This window comes from Staurois parvus, unplaced genomic scaffold (assembly GCF_062004578.1).
Source record: "Staurois parvus isolate SC_StPar_1 unplaced genomic scaffold, SC_StPar_1.0 ptg001058l, whole genome shotgun sequence".
In the NCBI taxonomy this organism is placed as follows: Eukaryota; Metazoa; Chordata; class Amphibia; order Anura; family Ranidae; genus Staurois; species Staurois parvus.
This window is the reverse complement of record NW_028318854.1, coordinates 562,727-589,051: the sequence shown is the minus strand read 5'-3', so window position 1 is coordinate 589,051 and position 26,325 is coordinate 562,727. Positions and strand designations below refer to the sequence as shown.

General features: G+C 49.3%; 1 protein-coding gene across 1 annotated transcript in view; it reads right to left on the bottom strand.

Annotated features, from left to right (window-relative positions):
- The window catches only part of TSPAN15 (tetraspanin 15), a 76,887-nt gene extending 50,941 nt beyond the window's left edge, over window positions 1-25,946 (bottom strand). The window contains exon 1 of the mRNA XM_089658196.1: window positions 25,300-25,946. Within this exon, the coding sequence (XP_089514322.1) occupies window positions 25,300-25,386 (87 nt within the window). The 5' untranslated portion in view covers window positions 25,387-25,946. The remainder of the gene's footprint in view (window positions 1-25,299) is intronic.
- Between the last annotated feature and the right edge of the window lie 379 nt (window positions 25,947-26,325).

Sequence of the window (26,325 nt, the reverse complement as noted above, 5' to 3'; positions counted from 1 at the left end):
GCACAAATAAATTGCAACATGGCCCTGCTAGTGGGATAGATGGAATGGATATCAAAGTGTCCAAAGATTACCATGCACACATAAGGTTTAAAAAGGACAAGCAGGCTCAATCCATATTTCCAAGGTTTGCCAACCTGGTCAGTTGTCCCACAAGAAGGTTAGCGAAGCTCAACTATACATACATACATACATACATACATACATGTTTATGCCTACAGAGTGGTAAGAAGCAGCTCATCTTAAAACTGAACTCCAGGTAGATATGAAAATATAACGCGACTCTATTCATTAATACATCATTATTTTTTATCTTTTTAATCCAATCAGTGCAAGTACCCAAAATGGACTATGCATCTGTACAGCAGAGCTGACAACAGGGGTGGGTGGGGGGTTTGAGAAGCAGTACAAGGAACCAATCAGGTGTGTTGCAGCCCAAGGAGCACGTTGACGGGTGGAGAGAACAGGGTGATAGAGAGATCAATCTGCTGCTTCTCCTTTCACTGATTCCAGGACTGAATGGAGAGAAATACAAATCCTTTGGCAGGTAAAGGAGCTCCCATGTGTAAAATTACATTATTGTATTTAGCTGGAGTACAGCTTTAAGGGAAAGAAGAGCAATCGACAAAGCTGTATTCTCTGACAGCTCCCCTTTTCCCCAGATAACATTTAGCTAGGAGTATCTGGTGGTATCCATAAACACTGAACCATCACCCAATCTGACGGAATTAGATGACAGGCCTCCCCGTCTATGGGTACCTTAAAAAGGACCACTATAAGAAAAAAAAATATGAAAATACCATTTTTTATTTTTTTAAGGCCACGTGGTTATTATATGTAACAATGGTATTCAATATATGATTTTTTTTTTTTTTTTGGTACATGCCTATATCCACTTGAAGACCAGGCCTTTTCTGACACTTTGTTTACATTGAACAATCAGTATTTTTGCTAGAAAATTTCTTAGAACCTCCAAGCATTATATATATTTGTTTGTAAAGCAGAGACCCTAGAGAATGAATCGTTTGTTGTTGCAATTTGTTTCTATCACACGGCATTTGCACAATGGTAAACATCCCTTGTGACAGCAATAGGCATGCGACAGGTACTCCTGGAGAGATCTGGGGTCAATAAGACGCAAAATCCCTCCTCTGCCCTTAAAAGCATTTGATCACACCAAGATTGGTGTGATCAAATGCTTTTCTTTTTTAGAAATGGAGCCGTTTATATCCGTAAGTGATGTAAGGTCATCGCTTCTGGTTCCCTATATCATAGAACTGAACAGAGCGGTTTTGCTCTTTGTTCGACTCTATGATCAGCCAGCAGAAGCACCAGTTGGTTGACCGGGTGTCCGACAGCCCGTTAACTGCACAGAAGGCGGAAGGGCGGGGGGAAATGTCTACTCCCTCTGCTTGTAACAGCAATCCAGCTGCTAGTTAGCTGCTTGGATTGCCATTACAAGAGAGCCATTCATATGCTCTAAAAAAATGATATCGGGATGATGCCTGCAGCTGCTGGTATAAGCACTGGACGTATAGGTATGTTGGTGGTTGTCAAGTGGATATTAATATTTTTACACACTTTTACATGCAGACCAAGCTGTCCAGCAAAATCGCCAGTGACCGGGGCTGAAGACCTACTATACTCAGTTCATGGGGTACTTGCAAATGTCCTTTTATTTTAGCGGTTGCTGCAACACCTCTGGCAGTGTTATAGTTTGTCCCAACCCTTCCACTGTGTCATTTTGCTGGACGCTGTGGTCTGCATGAGTGACAGTACATAATATTTATTTCAAATGTGATCCTTTCAAGTGGTTGTAAACCTCAGAAATGAAATGTGCAGAAAGTGTATGCCTCTATAGTGTGTACTCATCTCAATTAAAGAGCACTAAGTGTCATTTCTGTCTGCTGTCTCATTCTTCTGCTATCAGCATGAATCACTTGACAAGTTTTCATGACACCAAAAGTAAAATGGTGACAGGGGAGGGATCTCCAGCAGAGAGCCTCAGCTTTGTTCCCGTGAGCTGTGTGGAGGGGGGTATGTCTCTTCCCTCCAATCAACGCTCACTGAGCTCTGCAGAGTGTAATTTCAGCTCTCTGCCCCCTGCTTTCTGAAATCTCAGACAAGCTTAATCAATTCTGGGCTTTGAATGAATGTAGAGAAGAGAATATTATAGACAAACAGGTATAACTTATGTAGGAGGATTTGTTTCATCTCTGTGCATGACCTGAGCTGAGTCACTTCTCTGGGTATATGGAAGGGTTTACAACTACTTTAGGGAAACACTAATTATCTTCAAAGTCTGTATACCCTCAGGCTCCATTCACACTGAGCTGAGCATTTTTTTCAGGCGTCTGAGTGGATTTGCAAATATAGGGTTTTTGGTTTTTTTAGGTATTTTTCATTTAGTCGATTTTGCTGTGGCCAATAGAAATAGCTGCCATCTGAGCTGAAACCGTGTGAAAAAAAAAAATAAAAAAATTTAATATGGTCATTTCCACTGTTTAGGCATATTCCATTCAAGTCTATGGGGACAAAATGCTCAGATCTGCTTGAAAGGTAGCACAGGTACTTTTTTGAGCAACAGGCGTTTTGCTACAGGTGACAAAACGCTCAAGCATGAACAGGAGCCATTGGAAATAGTGGGATTTTACTCGTTGAGAGTTTGAGCGTGGAGCTGAAAAACACTCAAGTGTGAACAAGGTCTAAAAACCAGATCCAAACTGCCATCCTTCAACTGCCATTTTCTAGATTAGGTTTGAATTTAACCAGTAACTGCAGCAAAGCTTGTGGGAAAGTGTTCATTCCTTAGAAACTTTTATAAATAAGGTTCTAGTGTTCTGGTTCAGAATATACATTGACAGCTTCCAACTGAGACTTCTCACACAGGCTTTTAGTTTTTAGGCTTTTTTTTTAACCTAGTAATCCAGGTAGTAACACTTCTAGAGATGAGCGAAGAAATGAAAAATTCGATTCGACTGATTCGGCGAATTCGTGGACAATATTCGATTCGAGTCGAATAAATTCGCTGTGAATTTAACTTAAAAAAGGGTGTTTCTAGGCTTCAGAGAGACTTAATATTAGTGCAGAACACTGTACCTTTAATTTAAATGCCCTTGGAGTCTGCTGGGGAAGAGAAATAATACTGTCAGTCAGTATGACATGCAGATGAGTGCCGTCGATCTTAGAATCACCGCACACTTCACTCATTTGGGCAGTCACGGGGCCAAAACCAGAGTGTGGAGCCACAGTGTGGCGGTGGAGGCAGCAGCAATGGGAGGCCATACAGCACCCTATGACAAAAATGGAAACCACCAGCAGTGTGAGGAGACCTGAAAGTGGCACATGGCAGAGTGTGGCGATAGAGACAGCAGCAATGGGAGGCCGTACAGGGACCCATGACACACTCTGGACCTGGCAGCAGCATGAGGAGGCGGTACAGGGGCCCATGACAGATTACGGGCCTGGCAGCAGCATGAGGAGTCGGTACAGGGGCCCATGGCAGATTACGGGCCTGGCAGCAGCAATGGGAGGCCGTACAGGGACCCATGACACACTCTGGACCTGGCAGCAGCATGAGGAGGCGGTACAGGGGCCCATGACAGATTACGGGCCTGGCAGCAGCATGAGGAGTCGGTACAGGGGCCCATGGCAGATTACGGGCCTGGCAGCAGCAATGGGAGGCCGTACAGGGACCCATGACACACTCTGGACCTGGCAGCAGCATGGGGAGGCGGTACAGGGGCCCATGACAGATTACGGGCCTGGCAGCAGCATGAGGAGTCGGTACGGGGGCCCATGACACACTCTGGACCTGGCAGCAGCATGAGGAGGCGGTACAGGGGCGCATGACAGATTACGAGCCTGGCAGCAGCAACTTGGACAGGAGGACGTTCAGCTTCTGCACCGTCGGGTGCGTGCTCGCAAACTGTTGTCTCTTGGAAACGGATTCCAAGAAAGACTGCTGACGGAATCCGTGAAGAGGAGTAGCAGGAGAAGGAGCATCTGAACGAGCGGAATATGCCAACAAGCGACAACAGTGGCCCATGACAGATTACGGGCCTGGCAGCAGCATGAGGAGTCGGTACGGGGGCCCATGGCAGATTACGGGCCTGGCAGCAGCTATGGGAGGCCCGTAATCTGCCAGCACCCTATGACAAAAAATGGAACCCACCAGCAGTGTGAGGAGACCTGAAAGTGGCACATGGCAGAGTGTGGCGATGGAGACAGCAGCAATGGGAGGCCGTACAGGGACCCATGAGAGACTCTGGACCTGGCAGCAGCATGAGGAGGCGGTATAGGGGCCCATGGCAGATTAGGGGCCTGGCAGCAGCTATGGGAGGCCCGTAATCTGCCAGCACCCTATGACAAAAAATGGAACACACCAGCAGTGTGAGGAGACCTGAAAGTGGCACATGGCAGAGTGTGGCGATGGAGGCAGCAGCAATGGGAGGCCGTACAGGGACCCATGAGAGACTCTGGACTTGGCAGCAGCATGAGGAGGCGGTATAGGGGCCCATGGCAGATTAGGGGCCTGGCAGCAGCTATGGGAGGCCCGTAATCTGCCAGCACCCTATGACAAAAAATGGAACACACCAGCAGTGTGAGGAGACCTGAAAGTGGCACATGTTTGGGGCATGATTCATGGCGGATTTAGTCAGTTGTGTCAGGAACTGGTGGTTTGAAATCCAGACTAATCCACGCCTGATTCATTTTCACAAACGTGAGTCTCTCCACACTTTGGGTGGACAGTCGTGTCCTCCGCGGAGTTGCAATACCTCCTGCCGCACTAAACACGCGCTCCGATGCCACGCTACTGGCCGGGCATGACAGCCTTTCAAGGGCAAATTCAGCTAGTTGGGGCCAAAGGTCAAGTTTCGTTGCCCAGTAGTCAAGGGGATTGTCTACCTCGGTTGGCAGGGTGCTGTCCAAGTAGGCCTAAGCCTGTTGTTTGAGGTCCTGCTCCAGGTCCACCTGATGCTGCTGCTGCTGCTGCGGCTGGTTAGTAGTTTCCTCACTGCGCTGGTGAAGAAAGCTACTCATCATCGACTGCAGACTGAGGCAGCCGCTGCTGGTGGAGCTGCCACTGCTCCTACCACCCCACCCCTCCCCTGCTGCCATGGCAGCGGAACACGAGCGCACAGGGCCCACAGTGTCTGAGGATGGACGTTGGCGCAGACAGGCAGAGACCAGCTGACTACATAGGTGTTTTTTATAGTACGTTATTTTGGCCTCCCTCTCAGCAGGTGTGAAAAAGGCCACCATTTTTGAACGGTAGCGAGGGTCCAACAAGGTGGACAGCCAAAAGTCATCCCTCTGTCTGATGGTTATTATTCGGCTGTCGCTACGCAAGCAACCGAGCATGCTATGGGCCATTTGTGCCAAGGAATGCGAGGGACTCCCTGCCTCCATCTCCACAGCATACTGCCACGGTGCGTCTAGGTCCTCTGTCTCCTCTTCCTCCTCCTCTACCAGATGCTCCTGCTCCTCCACTCCTGTCCGCTGAGTGGAAAAACCACCCATTTCACTCAATAATTCCTGAGCACCAATGTCCTCCTCTACCTCCTCCTCTTCTTCCAGTCCTGCCCCCACAGGGGCCATGTGGCGTTGAGATCTGTGCGCCACGTCTACCGCACCCTGACCAGCCATTGTTAACAGCATTTGTTCCAGGACGTGCAACAGAGGAATGACGTCGTTCATCCCATAGTCCTGCCGACTCACGAATAGCGTGGCCTCCTCAAAGGGCCTGAGCAAGCGCAGGTGTCACGCATGAGCTGCCAATGGCTGACATCTAAGTTACACAGGGAGTACCTTTATCTGCTTTTAACATCAGGAAATCTGTGATGGCCTTTTGCTGTTCGTAAAGGCGGTCTAACATATGTAGGGTTGAATTCCACCTTGTTGCAACGTCACAGCATGAGGAGTCGGTATAGGGGCCCATGGCAGATTAGGGGCCTGGCAGCAGTTATGGGAGGCCCATAATCTGCCAGCACCCTATGACAAAAAATGGAACACACCAGCAGTGTGAGGAGACCTGAAAGTGGCACATGGCAGAGTGTGGCGATGGAGACAGCAGCAATGGGAGGCCGTACAGGGACCCATGAGAGACTCTGGACCTGGCAGCAGCATGAGGAGGCGGTATATAGGGGCCTACGGCAGATTAGGGGCCTGGCAGCAGCTATAGGAGGCCCGTAATCTGCCAGCACCCTATGTCAAAAAATTCAACACACCAGCAGTGTGTGAGGAGACCTGAAAGTGGCACATGGCAGAGTGTGGCGATGGAGACAGCAGCAATGGGAGGCCGTACAGGGACCCATGACAGACTCTGGACTTGGCAGCAGCATGAGGAGGCGGTATATAGGGGCTTATGGCAGATTAGGGGCCTGGCAGCAGCTATAGGAGGCCCGTAATCTGCCAGCACCCTATGTCAAAAAATTCAACACACCAGCAGTGTGAGGAGACCTGAAAGTGGCACATGGCAGAGTGTGGCGATGGAGACAGCAGCAATGGGAGGCCGTACAGGGACCCATGACAGACTCTGAACTTGGCAGCAGCATGAGGAGGCGGTATATAGGGGCCCATGGCAGATTAGGGGCCTGGCAGCAGCTATAGGAGGCCCGTAATCTGCCAGCACCCTATGTCAAAAAATTCAACACACCAGCAGTGTGAGGAGACCTGAAAGTGGCACATGGCAGAGTGTGGCGATGGAGACAGCAGCAATGGGAGGCCGTACAGGGACCATGACAGACTCTGGACTTGGCAGCAGCATGAGGAGGCGGTATATAGGGGCCCATGGCAGATTAGGGGCCTGGCAGCAGCTATGTGAGGCCCGTAATCTGCCTGCACCCTATGTCAAAAAATTTAACACACCAGCAGTGTGAAGAGACCTGAAAGTGGCACATGGCAGCAGAGTGTGGCGATGGAGACAGCAGCAATGGGAGGCCGTACAGGGACCATGACAGACTCTGGACTTGGCAGCAGCATGAGGAGGCGGTATATAGGGGCCCATGGCAGATTAGGGGCCTGGCAGCAGCTATGTGAGGCCCGTAATCTGCCAGCACCCTATGTCAAAAAATTCAACACACCAGCAGTGTGTGAGGAGACCTGAAAGTGGCACATGGCAGAGTGTGGCGATGGAGAAAGCAGCAATGGGAGGCCGTACAGGGACCCATGAGAGACTCTGGACCTGGCAGCAGCATGAGGAGGCGGTATATAGGGGCCCATGGCAGATTAGGGGCCTGGCAGCAGCTATGTGAGGCCCGTAATCTGCCTGCACCCTATGTCAAAAAATTAAACACACCAGCAGTGTGAAGAGACCTGAAAGTGGCACATGGCAGCAGAGTGTGGCGATGGAGACAGCAGCAATGGGAGGCCGTACAGGGACCATGACAGACTCTGGACTTGGCAGCAGCATGAGGAGGCGGTATATAGGGGCCCATGGCAGATTAGGGGCCTGGCAGCAGCTATGTGAGGCCCGTAATCTGCCTGCACCCTATGTCAAAAAATTTAACACACCAGCAGTGTGAAGAGACCTGAAAGTGGCACATGGCAGCAGAGTGTGGCGATGGAGACAGCAGCAATGGGAGGCCGTACAGGGACCATGAGAGACTCTGGACTTGGCAGCAGCATGAGGAGGCGGTATATAGGGGCCCATGGCAGATTAGGGGCCTGGCAGCAGCTATGTGAGGCCCGTAATCTGCCTGCACCCTATGTCAAAAAATTTAACACACCAGCAGTGTGAAGAGACCTGAAAGTGGCACATGGCAGCAGAGTGTGGCGATGGAGACAGCAGCAATGGGAGGCCGTACAGGGACCATGACAGACTCTGGACTTGGCAGCAGCATGAGGAGGCGGTATATAGGGGCCCATGGCAGATTAGGGGCCTGGCAGCAGCTATGTGAGGCCCGTAATCTGCCAGCACCCTATGTCAAAAAATTCAACACACCAGCAGTGTGTGAGGAGACCTGAAAGTGGCACATGGCAGAGTGTGGCGATGGAGAAAGCAGCAATGGGAGGCCGTACAGGGACCCATGAGAGACTCTGGACCTGGCAGCAGCATGAGGAGGCGGTATATAGGGGCCCATGGCAGATTAGGGGCCTGGCAGCAGCTATGTGAGGCCCGTAATCTGCCTGCACCCTATGTCAAAAAATTAAACACACCAGCAGTGTGAAGAGACCTGAAAGTGGCACATGGCAGCAGAGTGTGGCGATGGAGACAGCAGCAATGGGAGGCCGTACAGGGACCCATGAGAGACTCTAGACTTGGCAGCAGCATGAGGAGGCGGTATATAGGGGCCCATGGCAGATTAGGGGCCTGGCAGCAGCTATGTGAGGCCCGTAATCTGCCTGCACCCTATGTCAAAAAATTAAACACACCAGCAGTGTGAAGAGACCTGAAAGTGGCACATGGCAGCAGAGTGTGGCGATGGAGACAGCAGCAATGGGAGGCCGTACAGGGACCATGACAGACTCTGGACTTGGCAGCAGCATGAGGAGGCGGTATATAGGGGCCCTTGGCAGATTAGGGGCCTGGCAGCAGCTATGTGAGGCCCGTAATCTGCCTGCACCCTATGTCAAAAAATTTAACACACCAGCAGTGTGAAGAGACCTGAAAGTGGCACATGGCAGCAGAGTGTGGCGATGGAGACAGCAGCAATGGGAGGCCGTACAGGGACCATGACAGACTCTGGACTTGGCAGCAGCATGAGGAGGCGGTATATAGGGGCCCATGGCAGATTAGGGGCCTGGCAGCAGCTATGTGAGGCCCGTAATCTGCCTGCACCCTATGTCAAAAAATTAAACACACCAGCAGTGTGAAGAGACCTGAAAGTGGCACATGGCAGCAGAGTGTGGCGATGGAGACAGCAGCAATGGGAGGCCGTACAGGGACCCATGAGAGACTCTAGACTTGGCAGCAGCATGAGGAGGCGGTATATAGGGGCCCATGGCAGATTAGGGGCCTGGCAGCAGCTATGTGAGGCCCGTAATCTGCCTGCACCCTATGTCAAAAAATTTAACACACCAGCAGTGTGAAGAGACCTGAAAGTGGCACATGGCAGCAGAGTGTGGCGATGGAGACAGCAGCAATGGGAGGCCGTACAGGGACCCATGAGAGACTCTAGACTTGGCAGCAGCATGAGGAGGCGGTATATAGGGGCCCATGGCAGATTAGGGGCCTGGCAGCAGCTATGTGAGGCCCGTAATCTGCCTGCACCCTATGTCAAAAAATTAAACACACCAGCAGTGTGAAGAGACCTGAAAGTGGCACATGGCAGCAGAGTGTGGCGATGGAGACAGCAGCAATGGGAGGCCGTACAGGGACCCATGAGAGACTCTAGACTTGGCAGCAGCATGAGGAGGCGGTATATAGGGGCCCATGGCAGATTAGGGGCCTGGCAGCAGCTATGTGAGGCCCGTAATCTGCCTGCACCCTATGTCAAAAAATTTAACACACCAGCAGTGTGAAGAGACCTGAAAGTGGCACATGGCAGCAGAGTGTGGCGATGGAGACAGCAGCAATGGGAGGCCGTACAGGGACCCATGAGAGACTCTAGACTTGGCAGCAGCATGAGGAGGCGGTATATAGGGGCCCATGGCAGATTAGGGGCCTGGCAGCAGCTATGTGAGGCCCGTAATCTGCCAGCACCCTATGTCAAAAAATTTAACACACCAGCAGTGTGAAGAGACCTGAAAGTGGCACATGGCATGAGAGACTCTGGACCTGGCAGCAGCAGGAGGAGGCGGTATAGGGGCCCATGGCTGATTAGGGGCCTGGCAGCAGCTATGTGAGGCCCGTTATCTTGCAGCACCCTATGTCAAAAAATTTAACACACCAGCAGTGTGAAGAGACCTGAAAGTGGCACATGGCAGCAGAGTGTGGCGATGGAGACAGCAGCAATGGGAGGCCGTACAGGGACCCATGAGAGACTCTGGACCTGGCAGCAGCAGGAGGAGGTGGTATATAGGGGCCCATGGCAGATTAGGGGCCTGGCAGCAGCTATGTGAGGCCCGTAATCTGCCTGCACCCTATGTCAAAAAATTTAACACACCAGCAGTGTGAAGAGACCTGAAAGTGGCACATGGCAGCAGAGTGTGGCGATGGAGACAGCAGCAATGGGAGGCCGTACAGGGACCCATGAGAGACTCTGGACCTGGCAGCAGCAGGAGGAGGTGGTATATAGGGGCCTATGGCAGATTAGGGGCCTGGCAGCAGCTATAGGAGGCCCGTAATCTGCCTGCACCCTATGTCAAAAAATTTAACACACCAGCAGTGTGAAGAGACCTGAAAGTGGCACATGGCAGCAGAGTGTGGCGATGGAGACAGCAGCAATGGGAGGCCGTACAGGGACCCATGAGAGACTCTAGACTTGGCAGCAGCATGAGGAGGCGGTATATAGGGGCCCATGGCAGATTAGGGGCCTGGCAGCAGCTATGTGAGGCCCGTAATCTGCCAGCACCCTATGTCAAAAAATTTAACACACCAGCAGTGTGAAGAGACCTGAAAGTGGCACATGGCATGAGAGACTCTGGACCTGGCAGCAGCAGGAGGAGGCGGTATAGGGGCCCATGGCTGATTAGGGGCCTGGCAGCAGCTATGTGAGGCCCGTTATCTTGCAGCACCCTATGTCAAAAAATTTAACACACCAGCAGTGTGAAGAGACCTGAAAGTGGCACATGGCAGCAGAGTGTGGCGATGGAGACAGCAGCAATGGGAGGCCGTACAGGGACCCATGAGAGACTCTGGACCTGGCAGCAGCAGGAGGAGGTGGTATATAGGGGCCCATGGCAGATTAGGGGCCTGGCAGCAGCTATGTGAGGCCCGTAATCTGCCTGCACCCTATGTCAAAAAATTTAACACACCAGCAGTGTGAAGAGACCTGAAAGTGGCACATGGCAGCAGAGTGTGGCGATGGAGACAGCAGCAATGGGAGGCCGTACAGGGACCCATGAGAGACTCTGGACCTGGCAGCAGCAGGAGGAGGTGGTATATAGGGGCCTATGGCAGATTAGGGGCCTGGCAGCAGCTATAGGAGGCCCGTAATCTGCCAGCACCCTATGTCAAAAAATTCAACACACCAGCAGTGTGAGGAGACCTGAAAGTGGCACATGTTTGAGGCATGATTCATGGCGGATTTAGTCAGTTGTGTCAGGAACTGGTGGTTTGAAATCCAGACTAATCCACGCCTGATTCATTTTCACAAACGTGAGTCTCTCCACACTTTGGGTGGACAGTCGTGTCCTCCGCGGAGTTACAATACCTCCTGCCGCACTAAACACGCGCTCCGATGCCACGCTACTGGCCGGGCATGACAGCCTTTCAAGGGCAAATTCAGCTAGTTGGGGCCAAAGGTCAAGTTTCGTTGCCCAGTAGTCAAGGGGATTGTCTACCTCGGTTGGCAGGGTGCTGTCCAAGTAGGCCCAAGCCTGTTGTTTGAGCTCCTGCTCCAGGTCCACCTGATGCTGCTGCTGCTGCTGCGGCTGGTTAGTAGTTTCCTCACTGCGCTGGTGAAGAAAGCTACTCATCATCGACTGCAGACTGAGGCAGCCGCTGCTGGTGGAGCTGCCACTGCTCCTACCACCCCACCCCTCCCCTGCTGCCATGCCAGCGGAACGCGAGCGCACAGGGCCCACAGTGTCTGAGGATGGACGATGGCGCACAAAGGCAGAGACCAACTGACTACATAGGTGGTTTTTATAGTACGTAATTTTGGCCTCCCTCTCAGCAGGTGTGAAAAAGGCCACCATTTTGGACCGGTAGCGAGGGTCCAACAAGGTGGACAGCCAAAAGTCATCCCTCTGTCTGATGGTTATTATTCGGCTGTCGCTACGCAAGCAACCGAGCATGCTATGGGCCATTTGTGCCAAGGAATGCGAGGGACTCCCTGCCTCCATCTCCACAGCATACTGCCACGGTGCGTCTGGGTCCTCTGTCTCCTCCTCCTCCTCCTCTACCAGATGCTCCTGCTCCTCCACTCCTGTCCGCTGAGTGGAAAAACCACCCATTTCACTCAATAATTCCTGAGCACAAATGTCCTCCTCTACCTCCTCCTCTTCTTCCTGTCCTGCCCCCACAGGGGTCATGTGGCGTTGAGATCTGTGCGCCACGTCTACCGCACCCTGACCAGCCATTGTTAACAGCATTTGTTCCAGGACGTGCAACAGAGGAATGACGTCGTTCATCCCATAGTCCTGCCGACTCACGAATAGCGTGGCCTCCTCAAAGGGCCTGAGCAAGCGGCAGGTGTCACGCATGAGCTGCCAATGGCTGACATCTAAGTTACACAGGGGAGTACCTTTATCCGCTTGTAACATCAGGAAATCGGTGATGGCCTTTCGCTGCTCGTAAAGGCGGTCTAACATGTGTAGGGTTGAATTCCACCTTGTTGCAACGTCGCAGATCAGGCGATGCTGTGGAATTCCGTTCTGCCGCTGCAGCTCAATGAGGGTGTTCTTTGCGGTGTAGGAATGGCTGAAATGCATGCACAGTTTACGTGACATTTTAAGGATGTCTTGCAGTGGGATGGTGGATTTTAGGAACCGCTTGACAACCAGATTGAACACGTGAGCCATGCATGGCGCATGGCACAACCTTCCTTGACGCAGAGCAGACACCATGTTCTTTCCGTTGTCAGTCAACATGGTTCCGATTTTTAGTTTGCGCGGAGACAGCCATCTGTCGATTTCTCTGTTCATTACACTCAGCAGTTCCTCCCCTGTGTGACTACGTTCGCCAAGGCATACCAGGTGCAGCACAGCGTGACACCGTTGCGCCCTGCACATGTGATATGCCGGTCGGGTAATGGGACTTGGCACGGGGGTGGCGGCTGAGGACACGGCGGAAAAAGAGGTGGTAGAGGCGGACATGCTTGCTGGACCAAGGACGTGCAAACGTGGAGGCAAAAGCGTCGTGACCTGTCCAAGTTGCTGGTGCGGCTGTGCCGGCACCACGTTCACCCAGTGGGCCGTAAATGACATGTACTGTCCCTGACCGTAGTTACAGCTCCACACGTCGGCGCTGCCGTGCACTTTGGCAGAGACCGACATGCTCAAAGACTGGCCCACCATCTCTTCTACATGTGAATGCAGGGCTGGCACTGCCTTTTGGGCAAAGAAATGACGGCTTGGCACTCTCCACCGCGGCGCGGCACAAGCCATCATTTCTCGGAAAGGTGCTGAGTCCACCAGTTGGAAAGGGAGGGACTGCAGCACCAGCAACTTGGACAGGAGGACGTTCAGCTTTTGCACCGTCGGGTGCGTGCTCGCAAACTGTTGTCTCTTGGATACGGATTCCAAGAAAGACTGTTGACGGAATCCGAGAAGAGGAGTAGCAGGAGAAGGAGCATCTGAACGAGCGGAAGATGCCAATGAGCGACAACTCCCCTCAGCAGAGGTGTTGGAGCCTTGACTGGCTGATAGAGGGCGATTGACGACGTCGGGTGACGGAGCAAGTAACGGAGCGGGTGATGGAGCGGGGGCTGGGGCAGGCAGAACCGCCGTATGTTTATCACGGTTTTCCCAGGCCACCGAATGGTGACGCTGCATATGCTGACGCAACGCTGTAGTCCCAACATGGGCCCCCTGGCCACGCTTGCATTTCTGGCCACATAGTCGACATACGGCTACGTTTACTTCCTCGGGCGGCTTGAGGAAAAATTGCCACACCACCGAGTAGGAAACTTTGCCCCCGCTACTCTTCACTGGCTGACTGCTACTTCCTCCGTGCGCACCGGCACCACTACTGGCCGTGGTGGTAGGCTGCAGTGGAGCTGGTGCTCTACTCCGTGGACGTTTGGCTCCACTGACACTGATGCGACCCTGCTGCTGTCTCCTGGGCAACCCACCGACTGTTTTGCTCGCTGCCAAGCTGCCACCCTCTTCTCCTGATGATGCGGAAGAAATTGCCTGATGACGACGAGGCTGCCAAGTGCGATCAACCTCCTCATCATCAAGTAGGGTCTCCGCCTCACTACTAGCCCCCTCGGCTGCGTCTGGGTCAGGAGACAGACCTGTCTCTAGACCGGCTACCGAGCCACTCTCCTCGCCAGTACTTGTTCGCTTGGCTGCTGAAAAGGCCGATGTCTCCCCCCGTTCCTGACCGCCCTCTGTTAGCTCTTCCTCACTGTACAGTGGGGCTGAGCCCACAGCATGCGATACTTCGCTTGGTGAGGGAACAGCAAAGGACAGGGGCAGGTAGAGGACACGTGATTTCAGTGGGCTTGGTCCCGGGCCATGCCAACTAACGGTTGTGTCTGACGTACCCACCGACCGTTGGCTGTAGGTGTCAGAGGTGACCTGGGAAGAGGAAGACGACCGAGCCAACCAATCAATGACGGCAGGGTTGTCGGTGGAGACACGACCGCTGGATGACACCGGGAGCACTGGCCTCTGGCTGCGAATACTGCTGCCTCGACCCCTTCCTCTGCTGCCACGTCTGCTCGCTCCTAAAACATTGCCTCCTCTGCCACTCCTCTGCATGTTGTCTGACATACTATTTAATTCAACGATTAGGTGTCCCTGAGTAACAATTCTCTGGCACGCAGTAACAATTCTGTCTGTCCCTGAGTATGAATTCTGTGGCCCTGAGTAACAATTCTGTGTCTGTGCGAGTAACAATTCTGTGTCTGTGCGAGTAACAATTCTGTGTCTGTGCAAGTAACAATTTTGTGTCTGTGCGAGTAACAATTCTCTGGCACTCAGTAACAATTCTGTCTGTCCCTGAGTAACAATTCTCTGGCACTCAGTAACAATTCTGTCTGTCCCTGAGTAACAATTCTCTGGCACTCAGTAACAATTCTGTCTGTCCCTGAGTAACAATTCTCTGGCACTCAGTAACAATTCTGTCTGTCCCTGAGTAACAATTCTCTGGCACTCAGTAACAATTCTGTCTGTCCCTGAGTAACAATTCTCTGGCACTCAGTAACAATTCTGTCTGTCCCTGAGTAACAATTCTCTGGCACTCAGTAACAATTCTGTCTGTCCCTGAGTATGAATTCTGTGGCCCTGAGTAACAATTCTGTGTCTGCGCGAGTAACAATTCTGTGTCTGTGCAAGTAACAATTTTGTGTCTGTGCGAGTAACAATTCTCTGGCACTCAGTAACAATTCTGTCTGTCCCTGAGTATGAATTCTGTGGCCCTGAGTAACAATTCTGTCTCTGTGCGAGTAACAATTCTGTGTCTGTGCAAGTAACAATTTTGTGTCTGTGAGAGTAACAATTCTCTGGCACTCAGTAACAATTCTGTCTGTCCCTGAGTAACAATTCTCTGGCACTCAGTAACAATTCTGTCTGTCCCTGAGTATGAATTCTGTGGCCCTGAGTAACAATTGTGTGTCTGTGCAAGTAACAATTCTGTGTCTGTGCAAGTAACAATTTTGTGTCTGTGAGAGTAACAATTCTCTGGCACTCAGTAACAATTCTGTCTGTCCCTGAGTAACAATTCTCTGGCACTCAGTAACAATTCTGTCTGTCCCTGAGTATGAATTCTGTGGCCCTGAGTAACAATTCTGTCTCTGTGCGAGTAACAATTCTGTGTCTGTGCAAGTAACAATTTTGTGTCTGTGAGAGTAACAATTCTCTGGCACTCAGTAACAATTCTGTCTGTCCCTGAGTAAGAATTCTCTGGCACTCAGTAACAATTCTGTCTGTCCCTGAGTAACAATTCTCTGGCACTCAGTAACAATTCTGTCTGTCCCTGAGTAACAATTCTGTCTGTCCCTGAGTATGAATTCTGTGGCCCTGAGTAAGAATTCTCTGGCACTCAGTAACAATTCTGTCTGTCCCTGAGTATGAATTCTGTGGCCCTGAGTAACAATTGTGTGTCTGTGCAAGTAACAATTCTGTGTCTGTGCAAGTAACAATTTTGTGTCTGTGAGAGTAACAATTCTCTGGCACTCAGTAACAATTCTGTCTGTCCCTGAGTAACAATTCTCTGGCACTCAGTAACAATTCTGTCTGTCCCTGAGTATGAATTCTGTGGCCCTGAGTAACAATTCTGTCTCTGTGCGAGTAACAATTCTGTGTCTGTGCAAGTAACAATTTTGTGTCTGTGAGAGTAACAATTCTCTGGCACTCAGTAACAATTCTGTCTGTCCCTGAGTAAGAATTCTCTGGCACTCAGTAACAATTCTGTCTGTCCCTGAGTAACAATTCTCTGGCACTCAGTAACAATTCTGTCTGTCCCTGAGTAACAATTCTGTCTGTCCCTGAGTATGAATTCTGTGGCCCTGAGTAAGAATTCTCTGGCACTCAGTAACAATTCTGTCTGTCCCTGAGTATGAATTCTGTGGCCCTGAGTAACAATTGTGTGTCTGTGCAAGTAACAATTCTGTGTCTGTGCAAGTAACAATTTTGTGTCTGTGAGAGTAACAATTCTCTGGCACTCAGTAACAATTCTGTCTGTCCCTGAGTAACAATTCTCTGGCACTCAGTAACAATTCTGTCTGTCCCTGAGTATGAATTCTGTGGCCCTGAGTAACAATTCTGTCTCTGTGCGAGTAACAATTCTGTGTCTGTGCAAGTAACAATTTTGTGTCTGTGAGAGTAACAATTCTCTGGCACTCAGTAACAATTCTGTCTGTCCCTGAGTAAGAATTCTCTGGCACTCAGTAACAATTCTGTCTGTCCCTGAGTAACAATTCTCTGGCACTCAGTAACAATTCTGTCTGTCCCTGAGTAACAATTCTGTCTGTCCCTGAGTATGAATTCTGTGGCCCTGAGTAAGAATTCTCTGGCACTCAGTAACAATTCTGTCTGTCCCTGAGTATGAATTCTGTGGCCCTGAGTAACAATTGTGTGTCTGTGCAAGTAACAATTCTGTGTCTGTGCAAGTAACAATTTTGTGTCTGTGAGAGTAACAATTCTCTGGCACTCAGTAACAATTCTGTCTGTCCCTGAGTAACAATTCTCTGGCACTCAGTAACAATTCTGTCTGTCCCTGAGTATGAATTCTGTGGCCCTGAGTAACAATTCTGTCTCTGTGCGAGTAACAATTCTGTGTCTGTGCAAGTAACAATTTTGTGTCTGTGAGAGTAACAATTCTCTGGCACTCAGTAACAATTCTGTCTGTCCCTGAGTAAGAATTCTCTGGCACTCAGTAACAATTCTGTCTGTCCCTGAGTAACAATTCTCTGGCACTCAGTAACAATTCTGTCTGTCCCTGAGTATGAATTCTGTGGCCCTGAGTAACAATTCTGTGTCTGTGCGAGTAACAATTCTGTGTCTGTGCAAGTAACAATTTTGTGTCTGTGCGAGTAACAATTCTCTGGCACTCAGTAACAATTCTGTCTGTCCCTGAGTAACAATTCTCTGGCACTCAGTAACAATTCTGTCTGTCCCTGAGTAACAATTCTCTGGCACTCAGTAACAATTCTGTCTGTCCCTGAGTAACAATTCTCTGGCACTCAGTAACAATTCTGTCTGTCCCTGAGTAACAATTCTGTCTGTCCCTGAGAATGAATTCTGTGGCCCTGAGTAAGAATTCTCTGGCACTCAGTAACAATTCTGTCTGTCCCTGAGTAACAATTCTCTGGCACTCAGTAACAATTCTGTCTGTCCCTGAGTAAAAATTCTGTGGCCCTAATAACGTTTCTGTGGCCCTAAGTAACAATTCTCTGGCACTGAGTAACAATTCTGTCTGTCCCTGAGTATGAATTCTGTGGCCCTAACTAGCGTTTCTTTGTCCCTAAATAACGATTCTGTGGCCCTCATTAACAAGTCTGTGTCCCTGAGTAATGGTTCTCTGTCCCTAAGTAACTTCTCTCTGTCCCCAATTCTCGTTTCTGTGGCCCTAACTCTGTCCCTGTCCCTAGTACAGAGCGGTCTGCCTCTGTTCAATGACTGCAGGCAAATGAAGATTTCCAAAATGGCCGCTATATATACCTCGACCATTACACAGTGCTGGCTGGCTGGCTGCTGATTGGCTGATGCGATCACATGTCGTTGAGGAATGCATTATGGGGCAGCGCGCCTTGTCTGCGCGCCTTCCCCGACATCCCCGCTCCGTCGCCGCACATGTCAGCCGCCATTTTCTGAAAAATTTCGATTCGCGCGTCCGAATTAGGCTGTTTTTCGGATTCGGCACGAATCGAAATTTTTCCGATATTCGACTCGAATTCCACTTCGGATACTTCGATTCGCTCATCTCTAAACACTTCCTGTCCTAGAGTGGCAACAGTCTCTCACGGTTTTGTATCTGGGGGAGCAGCATTGTCACCCTAGAAAAGGAAGTGTGTTAGGACTACAGAACACCCCCCCCATTTACATCTTCATAACATAGGGTAGAGGTGTTCTGTAGTTCACAGATGAACTGAACAGGGCTGATAGCTTTAGGCTACATTCATACAGCTTAGCAGTGGCAAAGGGCAGCCACCAGTAAGAATACGTAGATTGTTGCCAGTGGTTGTAGACACCGCCTGCACGCTGTACAAATTTATGGTGGGCCCTGAGAGCCCTCAGCACTGCGCATGTCCCCAATTACTACCCACTGACCAGGACAGGGGGTACAGCAAATCTCTTTCCCCCAGGTTTAGTTCTTCTTTAGACAAGGATGTGCGATTATTTGTTGATGTGCAGTTATAGGCAGGGCTCCCCCCCCCCTTAGAGAATAGGTGCAGGAACTCTCCCCTTCTGAGCCACTTATTGTCTCTGACCCCTACCCACCTCTGAGCACCGTCCCTTGGTTTCACCCACTATCCCGCCACTTTTAGAGAATATAAAGTAAATTATCATTTTGTGGTGCCAAGTAATTTGTATAGAATTTGTTATCGATAGCCAGAAAAGCAGTAAAATAGACTCCCCCCCAGCAACAATAGACCCCTGCAACAAAATAACACATCAGCAACAATAGAGCTGCCAGCAACACTAGACCCCAGCACTAAAATAGCACACCAGCAACAATAGACCCCCCACCAGCAGCAAGCAATAGATTTGCCAGCAGCAAACAATAGACCACAGCAGCAACAATAGATCTGCCAGCAGCCAGTAACAATAGACCCAGCACTAAAATAGCACACCAGCAACAATAGACCCCCAGCAGCAAGCAATAGATCCGCCAGCAGTAAACGATAGACCCTCAGCAAAAACAATAGATCTGCCAGCAGCAAGTAACAATAGACCCCAGCACTAAAATAGCACACCAGCAACAATAGACCCCCCAGCAAGCAATAGATCTGCCAGCAGCAAACAATAGACCCCCATCAGCAACAATAGATCTGCCAGCAGCAATAGACCCCAGCAACAAAATAGCACACCAGCAACAAACAATAGATCTGCCAGCAGCAATAGATCCCTTCCAGCCACAATTGACCCCAGCAACATAAGCCCCCACCCCACCAGCAACAACAGACCTCCCCAGCAGCCAGCATCAATAGACCCTTCAGCATATCCCAGCACCACTTGCCATTACATTCAGTACTGGAGGTGCCAGCATAGTCCAATGGAACTGCATTAGAAGCATTTAGTGTCAGCTTCGCCCACCAACAACAGCAGACTGTTTAAATTTTGCTGCAACTACTAAGCACAACATGTGTACAGCCATAAGCATCTGTAGGTTAGTGTTCAGGTGGGTGGCAAAACCCTGCAGTTAAGCTTTGTTTTTACCAACCCCCAGATGCTGCCCTTTTAGCTGCAGAAGCAGTTGCTGGGGTTGTAGACATGCCATACCAGTGATGTTTTGCATCTTTGCTTTGGCAGGAATTATATCTAGTGAAATGGGGTGCTCTCCAAGCGCCCTGCAACTATGTGCAATGCATGAGGTTCTTGGGGGTGCACAAGTGCGGGGTTCATGGGGTTACAGCAGGTTGAAAATGCTGCCAGCACACATTGTGAGTGGGGAGCGGAGGCTGTCAAATTCGTACTCTGCACAAATCAATGGACAGCACCGCCTCGGCATGCAACCAATCATCTGAGCGTTGATATGTGAACAGAACCTCTGATTGGTCGGATGCAGCCAATGTGTGTCCAGGGTCATCATTTCTGTGGAGTTTTGGCTGCACACAAACTGGCGCAGCTAATCAGCCAGAGCAGTGTGGCATCCAGAACCAGTGTTTTTCTGAATATAGCAAACGATCTGCCCCTGGCCCCCTGTGTGAATATACCAAAAAAAATAAAAAAATCAAACAGTGCTCTAATTGTTGGCAATTCATCACCACCACATGCTACTTGTGTCACCTATCAATAAGGCTCCTTTCACACGGGCGTTCTGTATGTCTGATTTTCATCTGTCCCTTGATAAAAACAGACACCCATACATTTCTATTGACTAGCGGATGTAAACGGATGATCATCTGTTTACATCTGTTAACCACTTGCCCTCCTGAGGATTTACCAGGCCATTTTTTGTGTTACGGCGCTGCGTTAATTTAACTGACAATTGCACGGTCATGCAACACTGCACCTAAATTAAATTTATGTCCTCCCCCCCCCCCCCCACATGAATTGAGATTTCTTTCGGTGGTATTTGATCACCTGTGCATTTTTGATTTTTTTATTAAATTTTGAGGAAAAAAAAAAAAAGACAATATTTTTGACTTTTTGCTATTAAACATGTCCGGTAAAAGAAAACAAAAAACAAATTTCGTCATGAATTTAGGACGAAATGTATTCTGCTACATGTATTACAGCGTTTACAAATGGCGGTATACACTGGTATTTCTTTTTTTTAATTTACCAGTAATGGCGGCGATCAGCGACTTATAGCGGGACTGCGGTGGGCATTCTGACACGGGGGGGGTTGAACTGACAGTGATCAGTGCAAAAAAAAAAAAAAAAAACACAACACACACAACAAACAATGACACACTGACAGGAAGCTGACAGTGTGCACAACCTGACAGGGAGGAGTACTGCTTTGTTTACAAACAGTTCTCCTCCCCGTCAGAGATCCTCGGCAATCACTGGCCGGGACCCAGTGATTGACAGCCGTGGCCGCGAATGGCGGTGCGAGTAGGGTGCATGCCTCCTACCTGGAAATGCGAAATCACATATATATATATGCGATTTTGCGCACCCGTGCCGCCCTTTAGCAGTATTTCTGCTATAGGGCAGACGGGAAGCGGTTAATGTCTGCATCTGTTAACATCCGTTTTTTTAAAAGGAAGAAAACCCTATTTTTCTTCCATTAACAAAAATGGAACGGAGAAAAAATGGATGTAAACGAACAAAAACCAGATGTAAACGGATGACAAACTAATGTGAACTGATCCTTTTTTTCTTGGAAAAAATGGAACGCCCGAGTGAAAGGGGCCTAAATGTTCAGCGGCTTCCCGTAGGGCCTATTCACACCACAAAGCAATATGCTTCAGATACGAATTTGAACTTCGGGGACAAATTAAAACTGTTCTTGCAATGAGGCCTCCCCCGCACTGCACAGGTTAAATGCTCATTCTGCATAGTGTGGCTCTATATGCAGTTCTAGGCCTTGTTCACACAGGGGAACTACAGCGCACGCTGGGGTATACCCGCACAGGGATGCACAGGTGTTCCAGGCAGTCTCATTCATATCAAATGGGATGCAGCAGCTGCACAGACACATCTGCTGCCCTCTATTTGACATCCATACAGGTGAATGGCCATGAATGGACACTGCCTGCATTCAGATGTCAAATTGGGAGCAATGGCTGTGTCCATGCAGCTGCTGCATCCCAATAGATATCAATGGGACTGCCTGCACAGAACATTGTGCATCCCCATGCAGGTAAACATGGTCATCACGTGAGCGGACCCTGTAGTACACCCCATGTGAAGGAGGCTTTGCTCCTCTGGCAGCCCACGTGTAACTCTTCCCATCGGACGCTCTGGGCTGAGTGTAGGTGAGCCACTGGTATCCTCACAATGCAGGACTGCTGGTCCTACATTATACCAGATAACAAGAGAAAAGAAAAAAAAAAAAAAAAAAAGAATCCCCCCCCCAAAAAAACAAAAAAAACAAAACTTAGGTCTGGTTCACACTTTCCCGCAGTCTAGTTGCAGGAAATCTGGCGCCCGCAATCAAATCGCCCTGCTCCTACAAGATGTGCGGAGCTGTCGTTGATTCTGAATGGCACCCCCGCATCTCAGCCCCTGTACAGGTGTGGGAACTGCAGGGAAGTCACATGGTCAAAAAAGACCTGCATGCACGACTTTTGGACTTTTGTGATAAACCTGCAGTTGGGGTGTAAAACATTGCACCAATACTCACTGCAGATTGCTAGGACAGTGCATTTGTGGGAAACAGGTTTCCCACACTGTGTTCTAGTGTGAACCGGGGCCAACACCCCCATCACAACAAGCCCGACTTTGTGCAACTGACACTGAAGTCGCATGATTTCAAAGTCGGGGGACATGCCAATTTCAGGTGAGATTTGCAAGACATTTGACACAGATGTCTATGCAAATCACACGAAAAGTAGTGCATGTATCACGTTAGAAAAGTAGTGCATGTATCACGTTAGAAAAGTAGTGCATGTATCACGTTAGAAAAGTAGTGCATGTATCACGTTAGAAAAGTAGTGCATGTATCACGTTAGAAAAGTAGTGCATGTATCACGTTAGAAACTGCAATTGCGGACAATAGGGTGCGACTTGGCATACAATTTGCAAGTCACATGGCATGCGAATCGCATGCCAAGTCGCACCCAGTGAGACAGGGGTGTTGGGGCCAGTTCATATCATAGAAATGTAATCCAGATTAATTTCTGGTACATTTCAGATGCACTCCGGTGCCTTTTCCCTCCCCCTCTTTTTCTTCACCTCAAGAGCCGGTTCACACCATAGAAAAAACGCAGTCGAGATGCGTTCCAGATGCGTTTCTGTATGCATATTTGTGACGTGTTCCAGTGCGTTTATGCATTCCAGTTCATTTTTTTCCCCCTCTCTTTTTCAACTTAAATAAGGACATGTGCGTTTTTTATGTGTTTTACTGCATTCCAGTACAGTGCAGAAAAAATGCAGCATGTTCTACTTTCTTTTCTGGAACGTACTAGTGTGAACTATACCACTGGAATCCATGTTACCTGCTATCAATGCGTTTTTGTTGCAGAAAAAAAAAAAAAACACCTACAAAGGGCTGCATGTTGTGTGAACTGGCCCTTAAGAAGGACATGCACATTTTTGATGCATTTTATTGCGGTCCACTAAAATTCAGTGCAGAAAACATGCAGCATGTTCTACTTTTTCTTGAACTGGAACTCACTGAACTAGTGCACTGATGTGAACAATGCTATTGGAAACCATAAAACCTACTAACCATGCGTTTTTGTTGCAGAAAAAAAAAGAAGCAAGCACTGGACTGCATGTGGTGTGAACCAGCCCTCAAAGTCACCCTTGTAGCAGGCAAGTTGCAGGAAGCAGGATTTTGTACAGATGCACACCACCAGAACACATAAGTACATCAACTTTGTGTGCAGTTTGGGCCAATCCACACCACATGCAGTCCATGGCATGTTTTTTTCTGCATCCAAAAAAAAAAACCGCATGGAAGGTAGGTTATATGGTTTACAATGGCATAGTTAACACCAGCGAGATCAATTCCAGGGTGTTCCGGTCCAAGGAAAAAAAAGTAAAACATACTCGTGTTGTTCCTGTACTGGAAAGATGTAAAATGCAGAACGCATCAGAAATGCACTAAACCCCAGTACAGCAAAAAAAAAAAAAAAAAAACACGAAAAAAGAAAAGCATCTGGAAGGGCCGGTTCACACTATGCCCTGAAATGAATCGCACAGGAACATGCTATGCGTTTCTGTGCGATTCATATGCAGGTCTATGTGGTGTGATTTCATGGCAATTTATTTGAATAGGATGAAATCGCACCGCACTAAATGTAACGCATGCACTACTTTCATTAATCGAACGGCAACCGCATCACATGATACTCTGTACCATGCGGTTTGGTGCAGGCAAACGCAGTGCGTTTGCGACCTGCGTTTGGTGTGTCAATAACTTTAACTGGCCGATGCAGCAGATTGCAAGGGTATTGCGGTTGGAATGCGGTTCGGGAAACCGCACGGGAACACGGCTCTCCTGTACCGCATTCCAGTGTGAACGAGTGGCAATGTATCCAAAAACACAACAAAATGCACCAAAAACATGTTAGACACGCATCTGGAATGGATCTGGAGTGTGTTTTTTCGTGGTGTGAACCAGCCCTTGGATAAACCTACAGCATGGGTAGTAGTGAATTTAGGTTTTGTGCTGCCCTAGGCAACACAAAAATTACCCCCCCCCTTCACGGAGAGACCCTGACTACGACCAACACCTCCCTCCCCCATGAAGAGAGCCTGACATTGACCAACAACACCCCAGCCCCCCCCACCCCCAGAGAGAGCCTTCCACTACCACTGTCCCCCCCATACACTGGCAATCCCCCACCCCGGGGGATTGACACTCAGCTTCACAGTTCCGGAAGTCCCCGGGAACAAGAGTCAGGCTTTGCATACACCATCAAGCAGCCCACAGCCTCTCGCAGATCCCACCTGGTCCCTGTGCTGTGTGTCCCCCTTCTTCCATCCCTTCTTTCAGGGGGTCAGCGCTGCCCCCCTGAAACATGCCGCTCTAGGCAAATGCCTTGTAGTAAATACACCCCTGAGCATGTGGTATTGTTTTCTAAACAGTTTTGATTACACACCCCATATACACACATACACGTATTATTATTTTTTTTTTTTGTAAACAGTACAAAAACAAAGAAGCAGGAGTAAATTAGAGATAAATTTGGAATTTGCCCGAGTACATTTGCTTGCACACATTATATATATTTATTTATTTCAGGTACTTATATAGCGCTGTAAATTTTGCGCAGCGCTTTACATATATATTGTACATTCATATCAGTCCCTGACCCTCAAGGGGTGTACAATCTAAGGTCCCTAACTCACATTCATACATACACATACTAGGGACAATTTAGACAGGAACCAACTCACCTACCAGCATGTCTTTGGAGTGTGGGAGGAAACCGGAGTACCCGGAGGAAACCCACGCAGGCACAGGGAGAACATGCAAACTCCAGGCAGGAGGTGCCTTGGCTGTGATTTGAACCAATGGCCCTAGTACTGCCAGGTGGAAGTGCTAACCATTCAGCCACTACATACAAATGTACTCGGGCATCTTCCAAATGTATCTCTAATTTACTCCTTTTCTTTTCTACTATTTAAACAAACAAACAAAAATAAATTAATAATAATAATAATAAAAAAAAAATAATATTATATATATATATATACACACACATACATATATAAATATATATATTTTTTAAATTGATTTAAATTTCTCACAATATTTTTCTTTTTTTAAACAATAATCCAGCCAGTGTCCCCACAACTCACCCAGAAAATGGTGCTGTATGCGATGAGGGTAAACTTCAGGCACAGGTAGGGGAACCTTGAGCAGTAGCGAACCTCTCCAGTAGCCATGAGTGCAGGTAAGTGGTTGCGGCACAGCTGATCAATGAAATGTCAGGACAGGTGAGGCTGAGTCCATCAGTGATCAGGGCTCCTACCTGTATGATCCCTTCCAGCATGCACAGGTAAGAAGCAGCTGTGCCTGTCCCCCTTCTTAGAGCACCTCTCCCCTGCAGCAGTGTTCAGTGTGCAGAGATGAGCCTGTCCTCTGGTGTCCCGGATTGTCACTTCTCATGGTGCTCCCCATACATTGGCTGCCTGATCTGTGCTGGAGGGGGACTTGGCTGCAAGTGACAGAGGGAGTGAATGTCAGGCTGTAGGGGAGTGCCTAGCAGAGGCTGTGTGGGTGTGCTCAGCCCTGGATGGCTGTCTATACTGTGGGATGGTGTAGTGGTGAGCAGGGTGTTGTTGTGGGTGTCAGGTGCACAGCTGAGTCACAGAAGGAAGCAGGAAGCTGGATAATCCGGGTGTGATGGCTGCTGGTGTCTAGTATAGAGCCAGCTGTATGGGTTGTCCTCCTCCAGGCTGGCAGAGGGTCTTCCCCTGGTGGGGGCTGGCAGCGTCACATCAGCTTGTTGCTGAGCCTCCTCCCCGCGTGACACTGGATGACCGCACAGCCTGTGCATGACTCCCAGAGTATGTGAGACAGGCAGGGCTGGCGGTGTCCTCAGCACTCTCAGGGAATACGCCCTACGCGCTGATCCTTTAATGTTCATTACATGTTTATGTGGGGTTTTTTTTCTTTTTAACCCTTTCAGGTCTCCAGCTGGTCGTAGATCGCGGTCGAACATTTACATGCAATCTTTGATGGCTCCGGAGACTCGTATGCTTGGACCGTTCGATTATACGTGAGCTTTGGGACTGGGAGTATAGCCGGATACCAGCTTGGTCGGTACAAATGTAGGCTTCTATTAAATGTCAGCAAGAAAAAGATTAACCCCCGGTTCACAT